The 20,379-nt window shown below is 31.1% G+C and overlaps 1 protein-coding gene across 1 annotated transcript; it reads left to right on the plus strand.

The window, feature by feature from the left end:
* Nucleotides 1–17,789: 17,789 nt before the first annotated feature.
* LOC110640098 (geranylgeranyl pyrophosphate synthase, chloroplastic) lies at nt 17,790–19,306 on the plus strand. The gene is given in 1 exon segment (NM_001405318.1): nt 17,790–19,306. A coding segment is annotated over 1 exon segment (1,113 nt). The 5' UTR covers nt 17,790–18,023; the 3' UTR covers nt 19,137–19,306.
* Nucleotides 19,307–20,379: the final 1,073 nt, after the last annotated feature.

The raw sequence follows: 20,379 nt of genomic DNA on the forward strand, positions 1-20,379 counted from the left end.
TTGTAAGGAGTGACAATGACTGCCAAGATGAATATTGTTGTCGGTGGCCGAATGGTTGAAACCCATCGATTGCCTGATCCTAGCCTTACATTAGAACCTCAAGACAAATGAAGGATGTGTTTTATTAAAATGCTTCCATGTAGTTGCATCCGAACAATGACACATTACCCCATCTTCATGGTCATGCTCAAGATGCCATCTCATTTCTTTTCTTTGTTGCATTGAAGCATATAATCTTTGCAATCTCGTGTGAGAGGAAAGTAGTACATTTTCTTATGTGGCACATTGGTTTGAAAATTAGAAGAGCCTCGACTATGTCGTTTGAACCGTGGATGGTCACAAAATTTGCAATTCGTTAACTCACTATCTTCACCAATATAACATACATCCATTAGTACAACAATGAATCTTCTCAAGGTAGGCCCAATGCTTGAACCAACTTCTTACGTCTTGTAAAAGTTTTGATCATTAAATTTTCAACACGTAACACCTCTTACATAACTATACAAATCACATCAAAACACCTTTATGACAAATGATGATCTGCCATGATGTTCAACATCCTAGCAACAAGCGAGAGGCTGCGAATGGCTTTCACAACTGGCCACACCTCTTGATTAACGACTTGCAACATGTCATACAATTTTTGGTGATGGATTTGGAGGCTCCTCCATTACATCTGAAAGAAATCAGACTCTTTGCATCCATTACCATTTGCTCATAGGTATTGCTTGTGCTATTATCAACCTCTTGAGCAGACTCGCTATCATAACATTTATGTTTTGACTATCAATATTACTTGTGCGGGGTTCCCCATGTAGAATCCATTTATAATAATATGGCACAAATCCATGCTTCATCAAATGTAACCGAATTGTATTCTCATCAGCATAATTACGATTCTGACACTTTCGATGATTACATGGACACTTCAGTTTATCCCCATCCATCCACTCTGGATGTTGCTTAGCAAATGTTATGAATTGTTCAATACCTTCTATGAATTCTGAGGTCAATAGACCATCTTTTAACCTAGCATACATCCATCTCCGATCTGATCCCATTTTCCTAATAGCTGTGTAATAATTAAGTGAATATTAGTAATGATATGTCATATATCAGAATTACATCATATCCCCAATCATGCGTTGAAAGGTAAGGCCCTAACCCAATTAGAATTGTATCATCTCTACCAATAACAGACAGATAATGACATGTCATATATTTGTAAAAATTCCAGCAGCATCTCCCATTAGTTCTCCAAGTGCACAACATAAAATTTGCACCCAGAGAACAATGAGAGATGTTACAAAATTTCTACAAATAGAAAAAATTATCACCTCAAAAATTGATATGCATGCATCTACAAATTAAAACGCCATATTAAAATATTACTTACTGTGTGATCGAAAGCAAGGGACAAAATAACGAGAGATAGTGACCAAAAGAGAATGAGACAGACTGTAGTTCAAAAAAAAAAAAAAAAGAAATTCACAGTAAATTATTGTATAAAATTTAACACCTCAAAGTAAATAAATAAATAAATAACTACATTATATGGCATAATAGTATAAAATTAAAAAACATAATAATCATTAAAATTAAAGGACATGAAAAAATAGATATTAGTATAGCAATAAAATAAACATACAATCTTTTATTTGTAATTTTATTTATTTCTTCAATTTTCAATAAAGTTTCTTTACTTTATTTTTATCTCTTTCTTCTTGAAGTTTTGGATTAAACCTTTGCTGTTCTTTGAAGATTTGTTCATGTAATTATCTCTACACACTACACATTGCATCACATTGACTAATAGAAAATTTTTGCATGATAATAAAAAAGTAATTAAATTACCTAAATTATAAATAAATACTCTTTAATTTGATTAAATTACTTTTTATCTAACCTAATTAAGAGAAAGACTATGTTTAATAAAGATAAGGTAAAATTAAAAAAAAAATAATGTTCCTTGCTCTTTTTAGAACAACACATAAATAATTATGAATAAAATAACTTTTAAGAAAACAATAAATAAAAGTGGACAAAGATAATACTTGAGTAATTGCTCTTAAATACCAAAAAAAAAAACTATGATAATTAAGATCAAAATATCCGGTGAATACAGCTTAGAAAATTTCACGCATCAAGATATATGATATCTTACTAGCATGAAATTTCATTTTGCGACCTATGTCTCTCAAAGACAATTAGTAAACCCTTCAATCACGGCCGCTAACTAGGGCCTTGTTGGAGGCAATTGTTATTCTAGATAATCTTTCACTTCGTGATTAACCATATGTCTAATTAAATCAAGCATATCTGATTATGATGCAGATTAAGTAATTTATCGTAATTAGCACAATCACTCATTACTCAAAGCAAGAATGGCATGAATAATGTGAATAAATTTTGGATTGTGTATGGCAGATGGGCAGAAACTAGCTACCACAGCCATGAACTGCAGAGACTGCAAGACAATAATTGAATTTGAAATCATTATTCAAACTATGAGTTTTTGTAAGGTATTGGGTGATTTTTTTTCTTCTTTAACTTGACCATGGGAGTGACAAATAGACTATTATTGTCATGTGTAAGAAAAAATTCAGCTCATATGTTTCTACAATACCATATAGGTCATGCACCAATTTTCATTTACCTCAAGCAATCAAACTACTTAATTAATTTAGTCATGATTTTCAAGGGAATAGCAAGTCATTCTCCACTAAAACCACAAACTACTAATTTTAAAGAAGAGGTAGACCCTTGATGGAAGACTCGCCTAATTCAAGACTTTAGAATACACCTGGCTACACAAACCACTATCAAAGAGAAAATGTCAACTTAACTCAAACTTAGTGCGATAATTCACATGCAAATGTGTACTGAAAGAAAGAAAATGACAATGCAATGTCTCAATAACAAGTTAACAGGATTTTGTGAGGCAATTAATCCAATAACAACAAAATTTGCAACAAATACACATTAAAATCTTGTGAGTTCATGAAGGACCCACAAATAATTGCACCAAATGAGGAAATTAACTTACAGGATGGAGGAGTGGCTTCCAAGGAAGAAAAATGAGACTTTGGGATAATAAGAGAGTGCCTACAAAACAAACAGGTTTGAATTCTAAGTTTTAATTACTAGTTTTAGAAATATATGTGTTGCGTGTATACAAAAATTTATAATATACTTTATTATATAATTATTAATATATAAATTAAAAATTATGGCAATAAAATAAAAATGTAATACATTAATAATTAAACATTATTAAAATTTAAATGTTGTGACATTAAAGTAATATTCAAGATTGTAAAGTTTGATTATAGTTCAATCGAGCCTCATGAACAAAAAAAGTACTTTACCTATATTTAAAAGTAAAAATGGTAAGTTTTGGCCTATAATATATCTTAGTCCATATATATATATATATTAAAGATAATAAATTTATTTTATCTATATTTTAATTTTTTTTAGAATATATTTAGTATGAGAGTAACAGAATGAGGTGAAAAGTTACAATAATATTCAAAATAGAATAAACAATTAAAATTTGACAGATAATATTTAATATGAAATTGTGGGAATGTAGTTTAAATAAAAAAAAAAAAAAAAAGCCTCCTTCCTTTACCCTTCAGAGGCTTGCTAAAGATTTTCAGTTTAATGAAAACCTTATTCTGTGTTACTCCAGCTAAATATAAATTGCACATCTGAACATCATGGTCAAGATACAAACATACTTAGGATGGTGTGTATAAGAATAATTTCCATAGAATGTATGGACATCAATTCCATGTTCTTTCAGAAATCAAAATTTCATTTATTAACCCTGTTCTCTGCTTCAAAAGCAGGCTATTCAACTACCCTCCACAACCTTTCTCTGCTGGAGACAAGGACCAGCGACAATGTACATGGCCTTTATAACATGCAGACTATACTAAGTCATGCACATGCTATTTTATAAATTACCCACAATGCAAAAACACATACAGAACAACAAGACCACAATCAAAGACCCTTGCTAATAACATGTAAGCAGCAAAGTCGCATTCAACACCAATAAAAGAAGTTCTGTTGCTTTGTAAGTTACCTTGATAATTCAAAGCACCCGCAAGACACTTTACTTGATCAACCATCTGTTTCATTTATTTGCAATACGTCAGTCCCCGGTTTCAATAATTGAAATCTTCTATTCCTAATTTTACATGGAACGTAATTTCTAAATTGTATCTTCTAATCTGCATCAACGATCTGTGCATGTGCGATTACTCTAGACATTTTTATTTTTATTGGTTTTCCTTTGGTCATGTGATGAGCTTTTAGAGGAGTTGTTTAGTCGACCATTCAGTTGAATATTCAAGATTTATCTCATTTTTGTTTTATTCATTTTAGGAGGAAACATTATTCTCCTTTTATATGCCTTTTCTTCTTTTTGTAATAGGACTCTGTTAAGATTCTTTGAAATTTTCACTTGGTTTTTTGTATTTTCAAAAGCTATAATATTACTCCCTCTCAGTATTACTAGTTTGATTACACAACCCAACCAAAAACTTAATAATAAAATGGCATACACTTGCGATCGATTACTAAGCCATCAAACTTGCAAATCATTGAATTCAAACAAATACTATGGGCGGTTCAATTTAGAAGGTGCAAGGAAGATCAAGGTATAGAAAATTTGATGAGTGCATTCAAACCAATCTGTATTGGGAATATCTCTAAACTAATGCAATATTATGATGAGATAACATTACATATCAACTAAAAGTTGAGGTAGTTAACGAAATAATTCAAAAATATAAGTAAAAAGTTAGTTTAATTTAATTTATAATAAGAAAGAAATTTCTTTTTTTGTGGTGTTTTTTATTTATTTATTTATTTTTTTTTGGAGGTTAGAGGAGTAAAATAAAAGCCTTTCACACCTGCAGATGAACAATTAGCTTGCTCTTTATTGCCAGAAGGAGATCCTTTTTTCAAACCGATAGTGCTTCCTTTTGCCTCCTTTCTTACTTCATGCCAGTTCTCCAACTCATTATCATTTTTGGCAGGTACTGGAGCTGGACAAAACATCTCAGGATAAGAATCCCCATTCAGGAGATGGAATGGAAAAACTACATATGGTTATGAAAAGTAAATAAACAACCTAAAAGATGTACATGGTGGCTCACATATATACATAATAAACAAAGTTCAAAACAATAAAAAGAAAAAAAAAATCTTCACCGAAAAAAAAAAAAAATCTTCACCTGCTGTGGTAGAATCAGCTCCCTGTTGAGAAACTCTTGATATCAATTCAGGAATTGACGACAATGGTTGCCATACTGTTCTTCCTTCAGACCATACAAGTGTGCTTTCTGAGATGTATCCATTTAAGAAATGATGCATGCAGTGCAGTAAAAAGCAAAGTAGATGTTTCAACAGCTCATTAGACCAAATGAACAAGTTACAGATGGAACAATTGTCCTGAAACCATGCTACTGATTACTGGTAGAAGTAGAACTGAATTTAAGAAAGGAGGGAACCCAAAGACAAAACAAAGGAGAGAGTAGGTTGTTTTTTACACTATCTTCTTTATTCAAGATTCAATGAAAAAAAATTCAAACATTTTTTTGAAAAACAAGATTCAAGACAATCATTCTACATTTCAAAACTTCATATCTCAATAACAGACAACAGCATTCAGTCAAAATATATAAAACTCACCATGCAGCTCAGAAGACGCATAAGGTCCAACATGTTGTTGATTTTCACCAAGAATATACCATCCTACTTCCACAACCTGGCCATAACTCCCCTCAAAGCTATTTCCTGCACCTACAAGATCCAAATTAACATCTCAATCCACCTCCTCTTACTTCATACAGAACAACTCACAAGTATAGCATAAAAAAGCACAAGTTTATGCAGGACCATAGCATCAATACAACACATTACATGGTGCTTTGCCTACCCATCACTCTTAAATATAATTCCAAATTACAAATAAAATCAATGATAATTAAAGCAATTTGACATCAAAGATACAAACAAAATACAGGCCTGGACATCATAGCCAATTTGGCATCCACACAAAAGGAAACAAAGCCTTCTTGTGTTTCACGCTATTAATTCAAATCAAGTGGTAAAACCCTAATAACCACCGACCCCATTATGTAGATTTCAGAGCAATAACGACCAAAGAAACTCATTTCAACTTAGCATTTTGTGGAAATTAGCATTAGGAAATTATTTCCAAGAGAAGACATTATATGAGCAACAAATAAATGGATTTTAAGGACCTCACTTAAAATTACAGGAGAAGGAATAAACGCAGAAAGAAGGAATAAAAAAAAAACAAATAAACAAAAAAAGAGAGTGAGAGAGAGGGAAATAGAAAATTACAGGAGCTTCACTTGAAAATAGAGGTAAAAATGCACAAAATTTGAACGATGAGCTTCGTGAAGGAATGCAACAGCAAGCTTGACAGCAAGACACTCGTTCAACTGAGGGCGTCGCGTCTAGGAGTGATCGAAACTTTAAGAAGCAAGGGGCGGCAATGAAGAACAGAGGAGCGTTTTAGGTTTGTTAAGGTCACCTATCCTTAAAACTACGTAGTTTTATGTAATTTAGCACTCTCATTTAAAAAAAAATTTCTATTTTATTTGTTATTTTATAAAATTATGAAAATATTAATTATTTTTTAACTTTACTTTAATTATTATTATTCTCAATATATTTATTTTTTTCACATATTTTTACATTTCAATGATATTATAAAGAAATTTTAATTAATTTTTAATATTATTTTTATAAAAATATTTATCCAATAATTTTTTAATTCTTATAAAAAATTTTAAAAATTATTGACATAGAATGGAGCTAGTATTAAATTAGTATTTACTTGTAAATAATTTTTTATTTTTATAAATATAATTAATTATTGATTTAAATTATTTTAATAGCGTAAGTTTATGAAAGACATTTCTCTAGAATGGTATAAAAAATTAATATAGTTGAAAAAAAATTAATATAATATATATATTTGAAATTAAATTATCCCCTATAGTTTTATGAAAATAAAATTAATATAATTCTATATAATTAAAATTAAAATTAAATAAAAATAATTAGATAACACTTTAATTTTTGAAACCGAAAGCTATCGGTTTCTAAATATAACTAAAAGAATTAGAAACCGATATAAATCGGTTCCTAATTTATTTTAAAATTTCATTGATTTTGAAACCGACAGAAATCGGTTTCTAACTTTACTTTAAAATTTATTAAATCAAATATATAATCGATAAATTTTGAAACCGAAAGTTATCAGTTTCTAAGCATCAGTGAAAAAATTAGAAACCGATAATAATCGGTTTCTATTTTGAAAATTTAGTAAATAATATAGAAATTATAAATATAATTAGAGAACAATTTAATATTTGAAACCGAACAATCGGTTTCTAAATTACTTTCAATTAGAAACCGACATAAATCGGTTTCTAAATATAATAAAAGAAAATAGAAACCGATAGGAATCGGTTTCTAACGTTTTAAGTAAAATTTGAAACCGAAAGGAATCGGTTTCTAAATTTATTGAGTAATTAGAAACCGAAAGGAATCGGTTTCTATTTTATTTTAAAATTTAGTAAATAAAATAGAAATTACATTACTTTTGAAACCGATATAAATCGGTTTCTAAATTTTAGGTAATTAGAAACCGATATGAATCGGTTCCTAATTTATCCTTAAAATTTAATAAATAAAATTAATGATTAGATTTTTTTTGAAACCGAAATAAATCGGTTTCTAAATATAACAAAGGAAAATTGAAACCGATAGGAATCGGTTTCTATACAGATTTTAATTTTTAGTAAATAAAATGGAAATAATATGAATGTTGAAACCGATACGAATCGGTTTCTAAATATAAATAGATAATACTTTTATTTTGAAACCGAATGCAATCGGTTTCTAAATTAAAGTGCAGAAATTAGGAACCGATATATTCGGTTTCTAATATGACAAATATTAGAAACGGAAAATTATTTGGTTTCAAAAATCGGTTTGTAATCGGTTTATAAACAGTTGCTAAATTTGCCATCAAAATGTTCTTCATAATTTAGAAACCGACGAGTTTCCGTTTCTAATTTCGGTTTCTAATCAGTTGCTATTTGGTTTTTAATGTATTTAAGTTGTTCTACCAGATTTCCGTTTCAAAATTCGTTTCAAATTATAAACCGATATAAATCCGTTTCTAAATTCGGTTTCTATTCTGATATTTTCTTGTAGTGGTTGGAATTAAAAGCCAATTCGGATTGGATAAGGTCATATGCTAGCAGCATGACCAAAATCTCCTTTGAGGGACCAAAAATGAAATTTTACAAGTCCAATGGATATGGGATCAATTGGGGATGAAAATAGGCACTAAATAACACAATTTTCATTTAGGAAGTATGCCCAAAAAGTGACTAAAACCTAGTGAACAAATTGATCAAAGTTGAAAAATTGCAGGCTGCCTCTGCACAAACTGACCAAATGAACAATATTTGTTCATTTGGTCATAACTCGAGCTAGGCAGGTCAAAATGACGTGAAATTTTACCACTGGTTATATGAGATATAGAACTAAAACTTTCATGAAGAACACAAACCCAAATTATGCCATTAACCAAATCAAATTACTGAGCAAATTTGGGTCACTGAATCTATAGACTGCAGATTTGCCATTTGAATAGTAAAGTTTCAATGGCTATAACTCTCTCTAGAAAAATCCGATTTAGGCGATTCTTGAACTGATGGAAACCTAAGACATGGTAGAACATTTCATATGAAGAAAATTAGATCAAATTATGAACTTAACTTTATCAAATTACTGAATGAAGTTGGATTAACAAATCTGCAGAACCAAATTCTGTAGCATGAACAGTTAATATAATTTGCTTATAACTTGAGCTACAAAACTCCAATTGGGGTGATTCAAAAAAGAGAATAAACTTAAGACAAGAGGGAACATTTTCTATGAAGAAAGTTTTGCCAAATTCCAACAGTAAACTGACCAATGAAACAGTACAATTAGGGATACCAAAACTGAAAATTTGGCCATTTTGCCTAAAAGAGCTAAGTTTTGAGAAAGTGACCAAAACCAATAAGTTTAGTGACCAAAATGTGTTATGTGGGTGAAGTTGGAGTTCCCATACCTATTAAGCCTTAGAAAGTCAATAATTTGACTTGAATAGTGTAGTGAATAGTAACCCAAAATACAAAATTTCGAAAACGTCGAGTTTAGCACGTTAGAGCTAGGTAAAAATGAGGCTAAATTTATTTTGGATTTATGTTAAGTTCTAGTACCGAAACATTGTAAAATTATGTGTTTCAGTCGAAAAGAATACCGGGAAGGAACCCGAGGAACCGAGTCAAGGCCAAGAGGCAACTCGCTTGAGGTTTGTGCACAACGTATACTTTTTATAATCATCTTTTGCATACTGTTTTGAATAATGTGAAATATTGGATTATGGCATTCTTATGATGTTTGATCTAAATTGTTGAAATTTATTATGTATATTTGAAATGACAATGTTTAGCAAATTGTTAAGATAAGTTTTGAAACCACAGTATCATGACCATATATTTGAACACCTCACTAGCACGACTAGTGGGAGTAATTAGTTTTGAATTTTGATTCCTTCTCTAGAGAAGTGTTGAGGTGTGCCAGTAGAAGAGGATGTGAATGGATATCCATATATTTGAGCTAGCTAGCCTTGTGATGTGATTTCCCTTTAGCCTCTGGCTATTGAGATTCTATTTATTTCGAATGGCATGATCTAACTGTGGGTTTTATGAAATGTGTTTTGATACTTTGAAATGAACTTGGTTTGCATTAAAATCTCATAATTCATTTTTTGTGTTTAATGCTCATGTTTAGTCAAATTTTTTTTGAATAAATGTGATTTAAGTTTTGCATAAAGATTATTTTAGTATGTTGTGCACCACTAAGTCCCGATGCTCGTGATAGCTTCTATTCTTTATCAGATCTGAGACTAGAGGAGCGACAAAGCGAAATTCTTGAGGTGTGAGGAGCTATCAGTTTGAAGTCTTCGGATATAATTTATACCCTAGCTGTAAATATTTCTTTTGATGTATATATTGCACATAAATGTATGGACATATAAAAATGGGTCTTGAGCAGTTTGTATAAAATTTGTATAAAGTTGTAATATATATTGTAGTTTGAAATTCTCTTAACGTAAATTTTATAATAATGTGTTTTGTTTCTAATGAAATATGAATGGAACTATTTTATTTAATTTGAATGAAATGGATTGCTAGTATTTTGATGATCATTGGATAGTAGATTTGAAATTTGAAAGTTGATAAATGTGTTGAGAAATTGATTGAGATTGAGTATGAAATTGAAGCAGTTGTTGAGAAAAATTTTTAGAAGTGATTTTTACAGGTATTTAAAGAACTAGTTTCTCAAAATACAGACAGAACTCTGTCAAAATTTCTATAAAATTTACGATAAAAAAAAAATAGGCCAAAAGTTTTAACTAGTTTTTAACTTCAATTAAATGTTTTAAATACCTATTGGAAAATGCTCACCACTTAATAAAAGTAAGAAAATTGTTTTAAAATCCCTTGTAGGGTACTTAATGAGTTATCGGTAGGTGAAGTGCGGTAGTTCATTAGGTATTCTACGGGATCATGTTATACCTTACAGAGGGGTAAGGTGTGACACTCACCCATACTTAAATTGGGCATTGTCTTCAATGACAAAAAGAATGCAAGGAATGAGATAATATGGCTATAAAATAAATTCAATAGGCTCACTCAAATACTGTGCAAATAATATATGACTAATATGTGCATAAAAAAAAAATGAATAAGCCTGCTTAAGAAATTTAAAAGGATAGGGTACCCTGTTGCATAAGCAATGACACAACTTGTGTTATAAAGGACATAAGCTAAGATAGAATTGTTGCCTCATTGAAGGTGCATCCATTTTAATTAAAGGGAAAATTGTGGAACCACTGCTATACGCTTTGCAAAAAGAAAAACAAGGTCCATGAAATCAATTAAGCACAAAATGAAATTATTATATAGCCATTCAACATGTGAAATTCTAAATGAGCATTTGAAAATAAGTTTAAGGCATCAAAGAGTGAAAATAAAATAAAAAGAAAGTGCATAATTAAAATACTCACAAACAAACGCAAATGAAGAACTAACTAAATAAAACACAACTGTCTTAAATATAAACACAAACAAAATACTAGCTAAACAAGCTACCAGTAACAAGTGACTAGAATGCTAAATGAACAAGCAAATAAAAGGACTAACGAAGCAAGCAACTAAATAAAGAAATAAAATATAAATGCTGCAACTAAAGCCGCCTAGCCATGAATGACTACTCCTTTGCCCTTGCCATCTGTTAGAGGTGGTGGTGATTGTGGTGGCTGCTGTGGGGAATGGCTTTCAACTCATCTTGCATTTCAGCACTCCTATCCAAATAGATATCTGCTAGATCCCTTAATGTCTAAAAAGATACATCTGTCATCTGGCAAAAGGAGTATATCTCATCACTGGGATTTTCCATGAATGTTAAGAGGGTTGCCATGGTAGGACCAGAAGCTATTGATGAAGAAGGTTGTGCAGCTGGTAGAGCTTGGTGTGGAGGTTGAGTTGAGGGTTGCTCAGATGGTGTAGAGGAACTAATTGTAGTAGGGGAACCTGGTGGTGTTGCTGCTGGTGCTGGAATCTCATAAAGCTGTGTAATCTCATTCTTAACACAAAATTTTTAGTTGGCCAAGTGAGGTCCATCCAAATATAGCAATCCAATTGTGATGGTAGCACACTTATGAATTTGAGAGTTAAAACCAAAATAATGTGCAATTGGTGTGATCAAACCTCCAAATACAACCTTACCAGTACCTCTAGTGGCTTGATGTAGCACATGCCGATAGAAATAATACCCAGGAGAAACCTTTCTACTAGTTTTAACACACCACAGGAAAAACAGGCCAGCCAACACTAGCTCCTCTTCCTAAAATTGTGTTTGCTATTAACCTCTGAGGTAATGTTAATGAGAGATTTTCTATTGTCAAAGCTTTACTGTGTCCAGGTTTGAAAACTCCTCCTAAAGGTGTTATTTGCTACCAAAATGCAATGTCATTATGCTCTTGCTTATTTGTGGGCATTAGAATCAAATCATTAGTAGGAAACCCAAATATATGATGGAATTCATCAAGTGACAGTACCTTATCTTGACCCACACATCTAAAATGCATTGTCAATTTATGATCCAGCTTATACTTATGTGCATTAATGGGCAGGGAAGCTGTGAATTCCTGCACTAAAGTGGGGTAAACCGATTCCTTCTTATGAATAAATCTTACCCAACCCAAAGCATCCAACAGGGTTTGCATTTCATCATAATATTCAGAGTCTTGAGTGTAAACACATCTAAATATCGAGTCTGGATAATTTCTCGACTTTCAATTCTTTTCTTAATTTTCTTCATTTCAGCAGATGGCAATACCCAATGTTTGGTAGCAATGACAGATTGAGGAATAGAAGTAGTACTTGAAGACTTCCCTAAATGCTTCACAGCTGATTTTGGAATACCAATTCGAGCACCAGGTATGGCAGAGACAGGTTGCTGGGTGGATTGTGGCTGGGTTGCTTACTCGGGTTCCTTCCTCTTTGCTTGAGTCTTCTTTTAATTTATGGCATGCTCATTTATCACATGTTAATTTTCAATCAATTAAATATATGTCTAAGTATGGATTGATTCCTAGTATTAATAAAAAATCTGAAAAATGTGAAATATGCATACAAGAAAAAATGACTAATAAAATAATCCTTTTCCAAAAAATGAAAGAACAACAGAATTGCTTGAACTTATACATTCTGATATTTGTGAATTAAATGCTCATTTAACTAAAGGAGGTAATAGATATTTTATTACTTTTATAGATGATCATTCTAGATTTACTCATATTTATTTAATGAGAACAAAAGATCAAGCTTTTGACATGTTTAAAAATTATAAAGTCTTGGTAGAAAATCAATTGGAAAAGAAGATTAAAATCTTATGTAGTGATAGAGGAGGTGAATACTTTCCAAATGAATTTTCTATTTTTTGCGAAGAAAATGGTTTGATTCATCAAACAAGTGCTCCTTATACCCCATAACAAAATAGTTTAGCTGAAAGGAAAAATAGAACATTGGTAGATATGATTAATGCTATGTTTATGCACGCAAAATTACTAATGAATCTATGGGGATAAGCATTATTAACAGCTTGCCATATGCATGACAGAATACCTTCAAAGAAGTTTAGAGTCTCTCCATATGAAATATGGAAAGGAAGAAAGCCTAACTTAAATTATTTAAGGGTATGGGGTTATATAGCCTATTACAGAGTTCTAGATTCTAAAAGAACCAAATTAGGACCTAGCGCTCTTAAAAGCATTTTTGTGGGATATGTTGAAAATTCAAAAGCATATAGATTATTGGATTTAGATTCTAATGTAATTATAGAATCTAGAGATGTTGACTTTTTAGAATCAAATTTTCTTGGTGATATAAACATCAATCCATGCTCAAATATAGAAGGTACTAATCGTACATTAAATCAAGATGTCAATTTGAAATCTAGTTCTTTTTCAAATAAAAAATGACAATAAATTGATTCTCCTATTGAACCTAGGAGAAGTCAAAGAGTTCGGAAAGAAAAGAACTTAGATTCTAATTTTATTTGTTCACAAGCAATAATCTTTCTAGTTGAAGGTAGTAGAGATAAGGTATTAAATAAAATACCTATTATCTTAAAAATGGAAGAGGATCCTAAATCTTATAGTGAAACAATTACTTCAAGAGATTCTGTTTTTTGGAAAGAAGCAATAAATGATGAAATGGATTTTCTGTTATCAAATGGTACATGGATATTAGTAGATTAATGGTACATGGGTATTAGTAGATTTACCTCCTGGTTCTAAACCTATTGCATGTAAATGGGTATTTAGGAGAAAATATAATACCGATGGTTCTCTACAAACTTTCAAAGCTAGACTAGTTGCAAAAGGTTTTAAATAAAAAGCAGGAGTTGATTATTTTGATACATATGCTCCTATGGCAAGAATTACTTCAATAAGAGTGTTATTCGCTTTAGCATCAATTTATAATTTATTTGTTCATCAAATGGATGTTAAAACCACATTCTTAAATGGTGATCTTGATGAAGAAGTATATATGGAGCAACCTGAAGGGTTTGTATTTCTTGGAAATGAAAAGAAAATTTGTAAATTAATAAAATCATTATATGGTTTGAAGTAAGCCCCGAAATAATGGCATGAAAAGTTTGATAATGTGATATTATCACACGGTTTTAAACATAATGGAGCAGATAAATGTATTTATTTTAAATTTACAAAAGATTATGGTGTAATAGTATGTCTTTATATAGATGACATGCCAATAATAGGAGCTAACATGCAAGGTGTGAATGATACTAAGAAGTATGTAGCTTCTCAATTTAAAATGAAAGACATAGGAGAAGTGGATACTATCTTAGGTATCAAAATTAAAAAACATAGTGAGGGTTTTGCTTTGAGTCAATCTCATTATATTGATAGATTCTGTCCAAGTATAATCATTTGTGTTTTAAAGAAGCTAATAGTCCTTTTGATGTTTCTAGCAAATTAGTTGAAAATTCGGGAAGATCGGTAAGTCAATTAGATTATGCTAGTGCAATTGGTAGTTTGATGTATGTTATGCATTGTACTAGGCCAGATATTGCTTTTACTATTTGTAAACTTTCAAGATATACTCATAATCCTAGCGCTGATCATTGGAGAGCTGTTGGAAGAGTTCTCGATTATCTTAAAAGGACAAAGTCTTTTGCCTTGTTTTACAATAAGTTTCCTTCAGTACTTGAGGGTTATAGTGATGCTAGTTGGATAACTAGTATTAATGATAATAAGTCTACAACTGGTTGGATATTCACTTTAGGTGGAGGAGCTATCTCATGGGCTTCTAAGAAATAAACATGCATCACCCATTCCACAATGGAATATGAGTTTATTGCTTTAGCAGAAATAGGAAAAGAGGCAGAATGGCTGAGAAATTTATTATTAGATATAAAGTTGTGGCCACAACTGATGTCAGCAATCTCTTTGCACTGTGATAGTGAAGCTACTATGTTTAGAGCATTTAGCAAGATTTACAATGGCAAGTCTAGACATATTGCTTTAAGACATGAGTATGTTAGAGAATTAATTTCCGATGGTATTATCACAGTTATATATATCAAATTAAAAAATAATCTTGCTGACCTATTAACCAAAGGGCTCCCAAGGGATATGATTAGTAGCACTACATGTGAGATGGGTTTAAAATTTTTCTAACTTATCATTAGTAATGGGAACCTTACCTTTATTATTACTCAGTAATTTTAAAGGTTTCAGAGGTAATAACAAGTTATAGTTTGTGACAGTTTGTGAGAACTAGAAATTTAAGTAGTGCTTAAAAAAAAGAGATTGAGTATTTATTACTCTTAAGAAAGATACTGGATTTGGTTTAGAACCAAGAAGTTTAAACTTCACCTATGTAAACACAAGAAGTGGTGCCACTTTTATCAAAGTTTGGATAATAATACTTTGTACGTGTTTATGAATTCAGGAGGTAGCACAAGGCCATAATATGGTGCTAAAGCTAACGGTAAATGTGTTAAAGAGGTTGATAAGATTTATGTATATAATATTTCCGATCTTGTCAATATAGAAATTATGGTTTAATATTTAAATATAACCAATAATTTCAATAAGATTTTGAAATATTTATACTAATAGTAGGTTTAAGTTGCAAGACACCTTATGTATGCATAAATCTTAATTCATGTTGATTGTGTTTATCACTAACTAAGTGGGAGATTATTATAAATAGTTAGTGATATAAAAGTTATCCCATATTAAAATAATTATATCTGTTCATTAAAAAGTATCAAAAGAAGCTGTTCATTACTAACAATTGTATCTTTTATAAGAGGTGTATATGAACTGATGTAATTATTCTATTTTAAGATATATAAGTGAACAGATATAATTTTTCTAAGAGATACAAAGTGAATCATTGTATCTATTATAAAAGTTGTAAGTAAACAGATATGATTATTCTAATAGATACAAGGTGAACTGTTATATCTGTTTGAAAGAGGTGTAAATGCTTTATAAATAGCAGTAGTTTTTTGAACAGAAAAATAATTATCTCTTTCTCTTCTATCTCTTCTCTTCACTTCTACTAACAATCAACATTATTATTCTTTAATTCGTTCTTGGGAGAATTCTAGATTTACTATCTAGAATTCTGTTTTGGCTTTGTTATCCTGGAGAGATCTGCTCAAATTATTCGTCAGCAACATAGTAGGGGGCTTAATTCCCTTAAGGAGAATGACTACATGATCAAAGTCTATTGTTATTGTTATTTTTCTAACAATTCTTACTTTTGTTTTTTCTTTTTTTAACATTTAAATTTTTATTTTTATAATACACACTCTTCCCTTAAAAAAATTGAAACATCCCTATATTATGCATAAAACTGCATTCAGTTTTAGTGATATGTTACTTTATCAAATTTAAATTTTGTTTTCAATGAAAAATTTTCTCATATAAGCTCTTTTTAAGGAAACAAATCTCATAATATTAAAATTTATAATAATTAATAAGTATTATCTCATCAAATCTCACAATAATTACCTTAATTATCATTTAATAGTTTTTATTAAAAATAAGATCTCTAATTATGAACATAATAAGTCTTTATATCAAACTCCATGTACACTGGTAAATAAATTCTTTAAATTTTTTAAATTTTAATTAGAGTTTGCATGAAATTATTATGAGAGAAATTTCAAATAGAAACACAACAAAAAAAAAATGTTCTTATATATTAGTAATGTTCATGATTGCCCTCCAAACTAAATGTCTTTGCTCCTCCACTAATTTTAGGAGAAAGAAAGAAGAAAGAGCTAATGAGAAAGAGTGTGACAATGAAAATAATTAGAAAAACAAATGGGGATAGATGAGAAAGTAATTTAATATATTATTTTATTATTTAAAATGTCACGTGTGCATTTCTTTTCACCCGATCGATTATGTCTTCATGCGCATTGCTCATTAGGAAAATTTATATCTAGTAATGTTAAAAAATAAAAATTTAATTGACGAAGTTAATATGAGTTATAAATAATTTTATATATTTTAAATGATGTTAAGTGTTTGATATTTATGAATAAAAAAATATATAATTTTTTTTATTATAATATTTTTCTTATGAGTTGAGTAAATCATCATTTTTAATGAAATTTCAATCTTTTGATAAAAATAAATATATTTATATAATTTTTAAATAAATTATTATTTAATATTTAAAATTTTACAAAAGTAATAACTAAGTATTTATATTTAAAAAATATTTTTTCAAAAAAAAATATTCTTGTTTTGAAATCGTTGAATATTTAATTCGTTAAATTTTTTGATTTTAATTTAAGATTTTCAAATGAAATTGAGAGAGATAAAAATAAATTAATGGTATTTTTTATTTTAACTCTCAATTAATTTTTTTTTTCAAGAGATAATAAAGTAAAATAGAGAAAATAAGGGAAAAGGAACCAATTTTTAATTTTTATAAATGTTAAAGAATAAATTATAAAATACCTGAATTTAAAATAAATTAATTTAATTTATCAATTACATGATTTATTTGATGATATATATATCACATTCACTAACTTTGCCATTCTGAATTCTGGTAGTGGACGGTGCACAGCACAGGCCACAGGGACGCTATTCAATCCAAAATCCTATCTTTGTCCCCTCTCTTCTTTCCTCTTTAGCTCCACTCTCCAATTTCCATTTTCATTCTCTCTCTTGAAGGTCACCTCCATTTCTCCTCCTCCGCATTCAACTATGGCTGAAGCCTGAGGACTAATCCATAATCTCTCATTTCTTTCAGCTTTCTTTCTGTCCTTTCGTTAATCTCAAGATGAGTTCAGTGAATTTGGGTTCATGGGTTCACACCTCCTACGTCTTAAACCAAGCTACCAGATCTAGATCCAAATCCAAATCCTTCTCTCTACCTTTCAGTCCTCTAAAAAGTTTAGCAATTCCCTTTGCTTATAGAAAATCAGAGCGACCCATTTCATCTGTCTCTGCGATTATTACCAAGGAAGAAGAAACTCTTCAAGAAGAGCAGAATAATCCACCACCCTCTTTTGATTTCAAATCCTACATGCTCCAAAAAGCCAATTCCATTAACCAAGCTTTGGAAGCTGCCATTCCAATCCAAGAACCCGCTAAAATTCACGAGTCTATGCGTTATTCCCTCTTGGCCGGCGGCAAGAGGGTACGACCGGCCCTCTGCCTCGCTGCGTGTGAGCTTGTTGGTGGGAATGACTCCATGGCGATGCCTGCTGCATGCGCTGTGGAAATGATTCATACTATGTCTCTCATCCATGATGACCTCCCTTGCATGGATAACGACGATCTTCGCCGTGGCAAGCCCACCAATCACATCGTGTTTGGAGAGGACGTGGCGGTTCTCGCCGGTGACGCACTCCTAGCATTTGCTTTTGAACACATCGCTGTTTCTACTTTAAATGTTTCTTCTGCTAGAATTGTCCGGGCAGTTGGGGAATTAGCGAAGGCGATCGGGGCAGAAGGGTTAGTTGCTGGCCAAGTAGTTGATATAAATTCTGAGGGCTCATCTGAGGTGGATTTAGAGAAGCTTGAATTTATTCACATCCACAAGACCGCTAAGTTGTTGGAGGGGGCTGTGGTGCTAGGGGCTATATTGGGCGGAGGAACCGATGAGGAAGTGGAGAAATTGAGGAAATATGCTAGGGGTATTGGGTTGTTGTTCCAGGTTGTTGACGATATTCTTGATGTGACTAAATCATCCCAAGAATTGGGGAAAACTGCGGGCAAGGACTTGGTGGCGGACAAGGTTACATATCCCAAGCTTTTGGGGATTGAGAAGTCGAGGGAATTTGCAGAGAAGCTGAATAAGGAAGCTCAGGAGCAGCTGGCTGGATTTGATCCTGAAAAGGCAGCTCCATTGATTGCTTTGGCTAATTACATCGCTTACAGGCAAAACTAATGCATTGTTTTATCAATTGTTTGTTTTGTATGTTCACATGAAAAATTTGGACTGCTCTATATATAGCTTTAAAGAAGCTTAGCTCTGTATCAATTCTAGCAAATACAATTCAATAGCAATTTGTCTACTTATTTTACATCTCTTTGACTATGCGCAATTGCTGATCTCGAATTTTGGATTTCTTTGTGATTTCTCTTAGGATATAGTGATCTTTAATGAATTTTGTTGGGCAAGAACATTATCAACCCCTACTGCAATAGGAAAGTTTTAAAACAAAATAAAGTGGGTAGCTTTTAATTTTGGAAATTGGAATAGCTATCTTTTGCTTTGTTGTAGTTGCCATATCTGCCTTCATATATTTATTTAGGAGCATCTCCTACTTCTGTGATGGGTGATTTGGCTATTCTGCTAAACTCTCAAGGCTTTAAGCATGCAGTTACTGGTTGTGCAATATTGGTGTGACATGTTAGACTAGGGATTCTGTTTGTTTGTACTGCTTGTTCTGGCTTGTGGTTTGTGTTTATTCTATTGCCTATCCGCATCTTTGGAATTGGAGCTAAAATTTTCAATATCTAAGCTAGGTTGTTGTGATTCCTTGGTAGATCCTCTGCTATGGCCTATGGAAACTTTGTGAGTCTTAGCCTAACCATTAGGCATCAATTAGTGTAGTACTAGAGAAATTTGATGGGAGATGCTGCTGGCAAGTGGCAACTCCCTCAAGTTTGCAGTTTTATGAACTAGACAAACTCCAAAAGAGGCATACCAAATATGCGTAAATTACAAAAAAACTTCCTGAAATGTTCCATCTTTGATTCATAATGTTTCAAAATTAGCAATTTTGTTTCTTATGGGAAGTTCAGAGGTGTGAGATTTAAAGGATTGAAGTGTCTAAAAATAAATAAGAAAAAGAGAGATTTTAAAAGATTGAAGTGGTTTGTTTACAAGAGATGGACTCTTAACATTTTTATTCTAGGAATTCTGTTTGTTTTACTGTACTTTTAATATTGTATGAACATATTTAGAAAATAATTTATCAAATTAATTTAATTAAATTTTCATTAATTAAAGTATTAAATTAATGTTTAATAAATCTGAAATTAATTGAATAAAAAATCATTATATTGAGGATATAAGGACGCTATTTCAATTTCTAATTACTACTTAAAATCACTCGTCAACCATATAGTATGTTATTATTGACTTAGTCCAAGGATATACAGTAAATTGAGTTTATGCAAGATTT

The sequence above is a fragment of the Hevea brasiliensis genome, chromosome 7 (assembly GCF_030052815.1).
Source record: "Hevea brasiliensis isolate MT/VB/25A 57/8 chromosome 7, ASM3005281v1, whole genome shotgun sequence".
Lineage (NCBI taxonomy): Eukaryota > Viridiplantae > Streptophyta > Magnoliopsida > Malpighiales > Euphorbiaceae > Hevea > Hevea brasiliensis.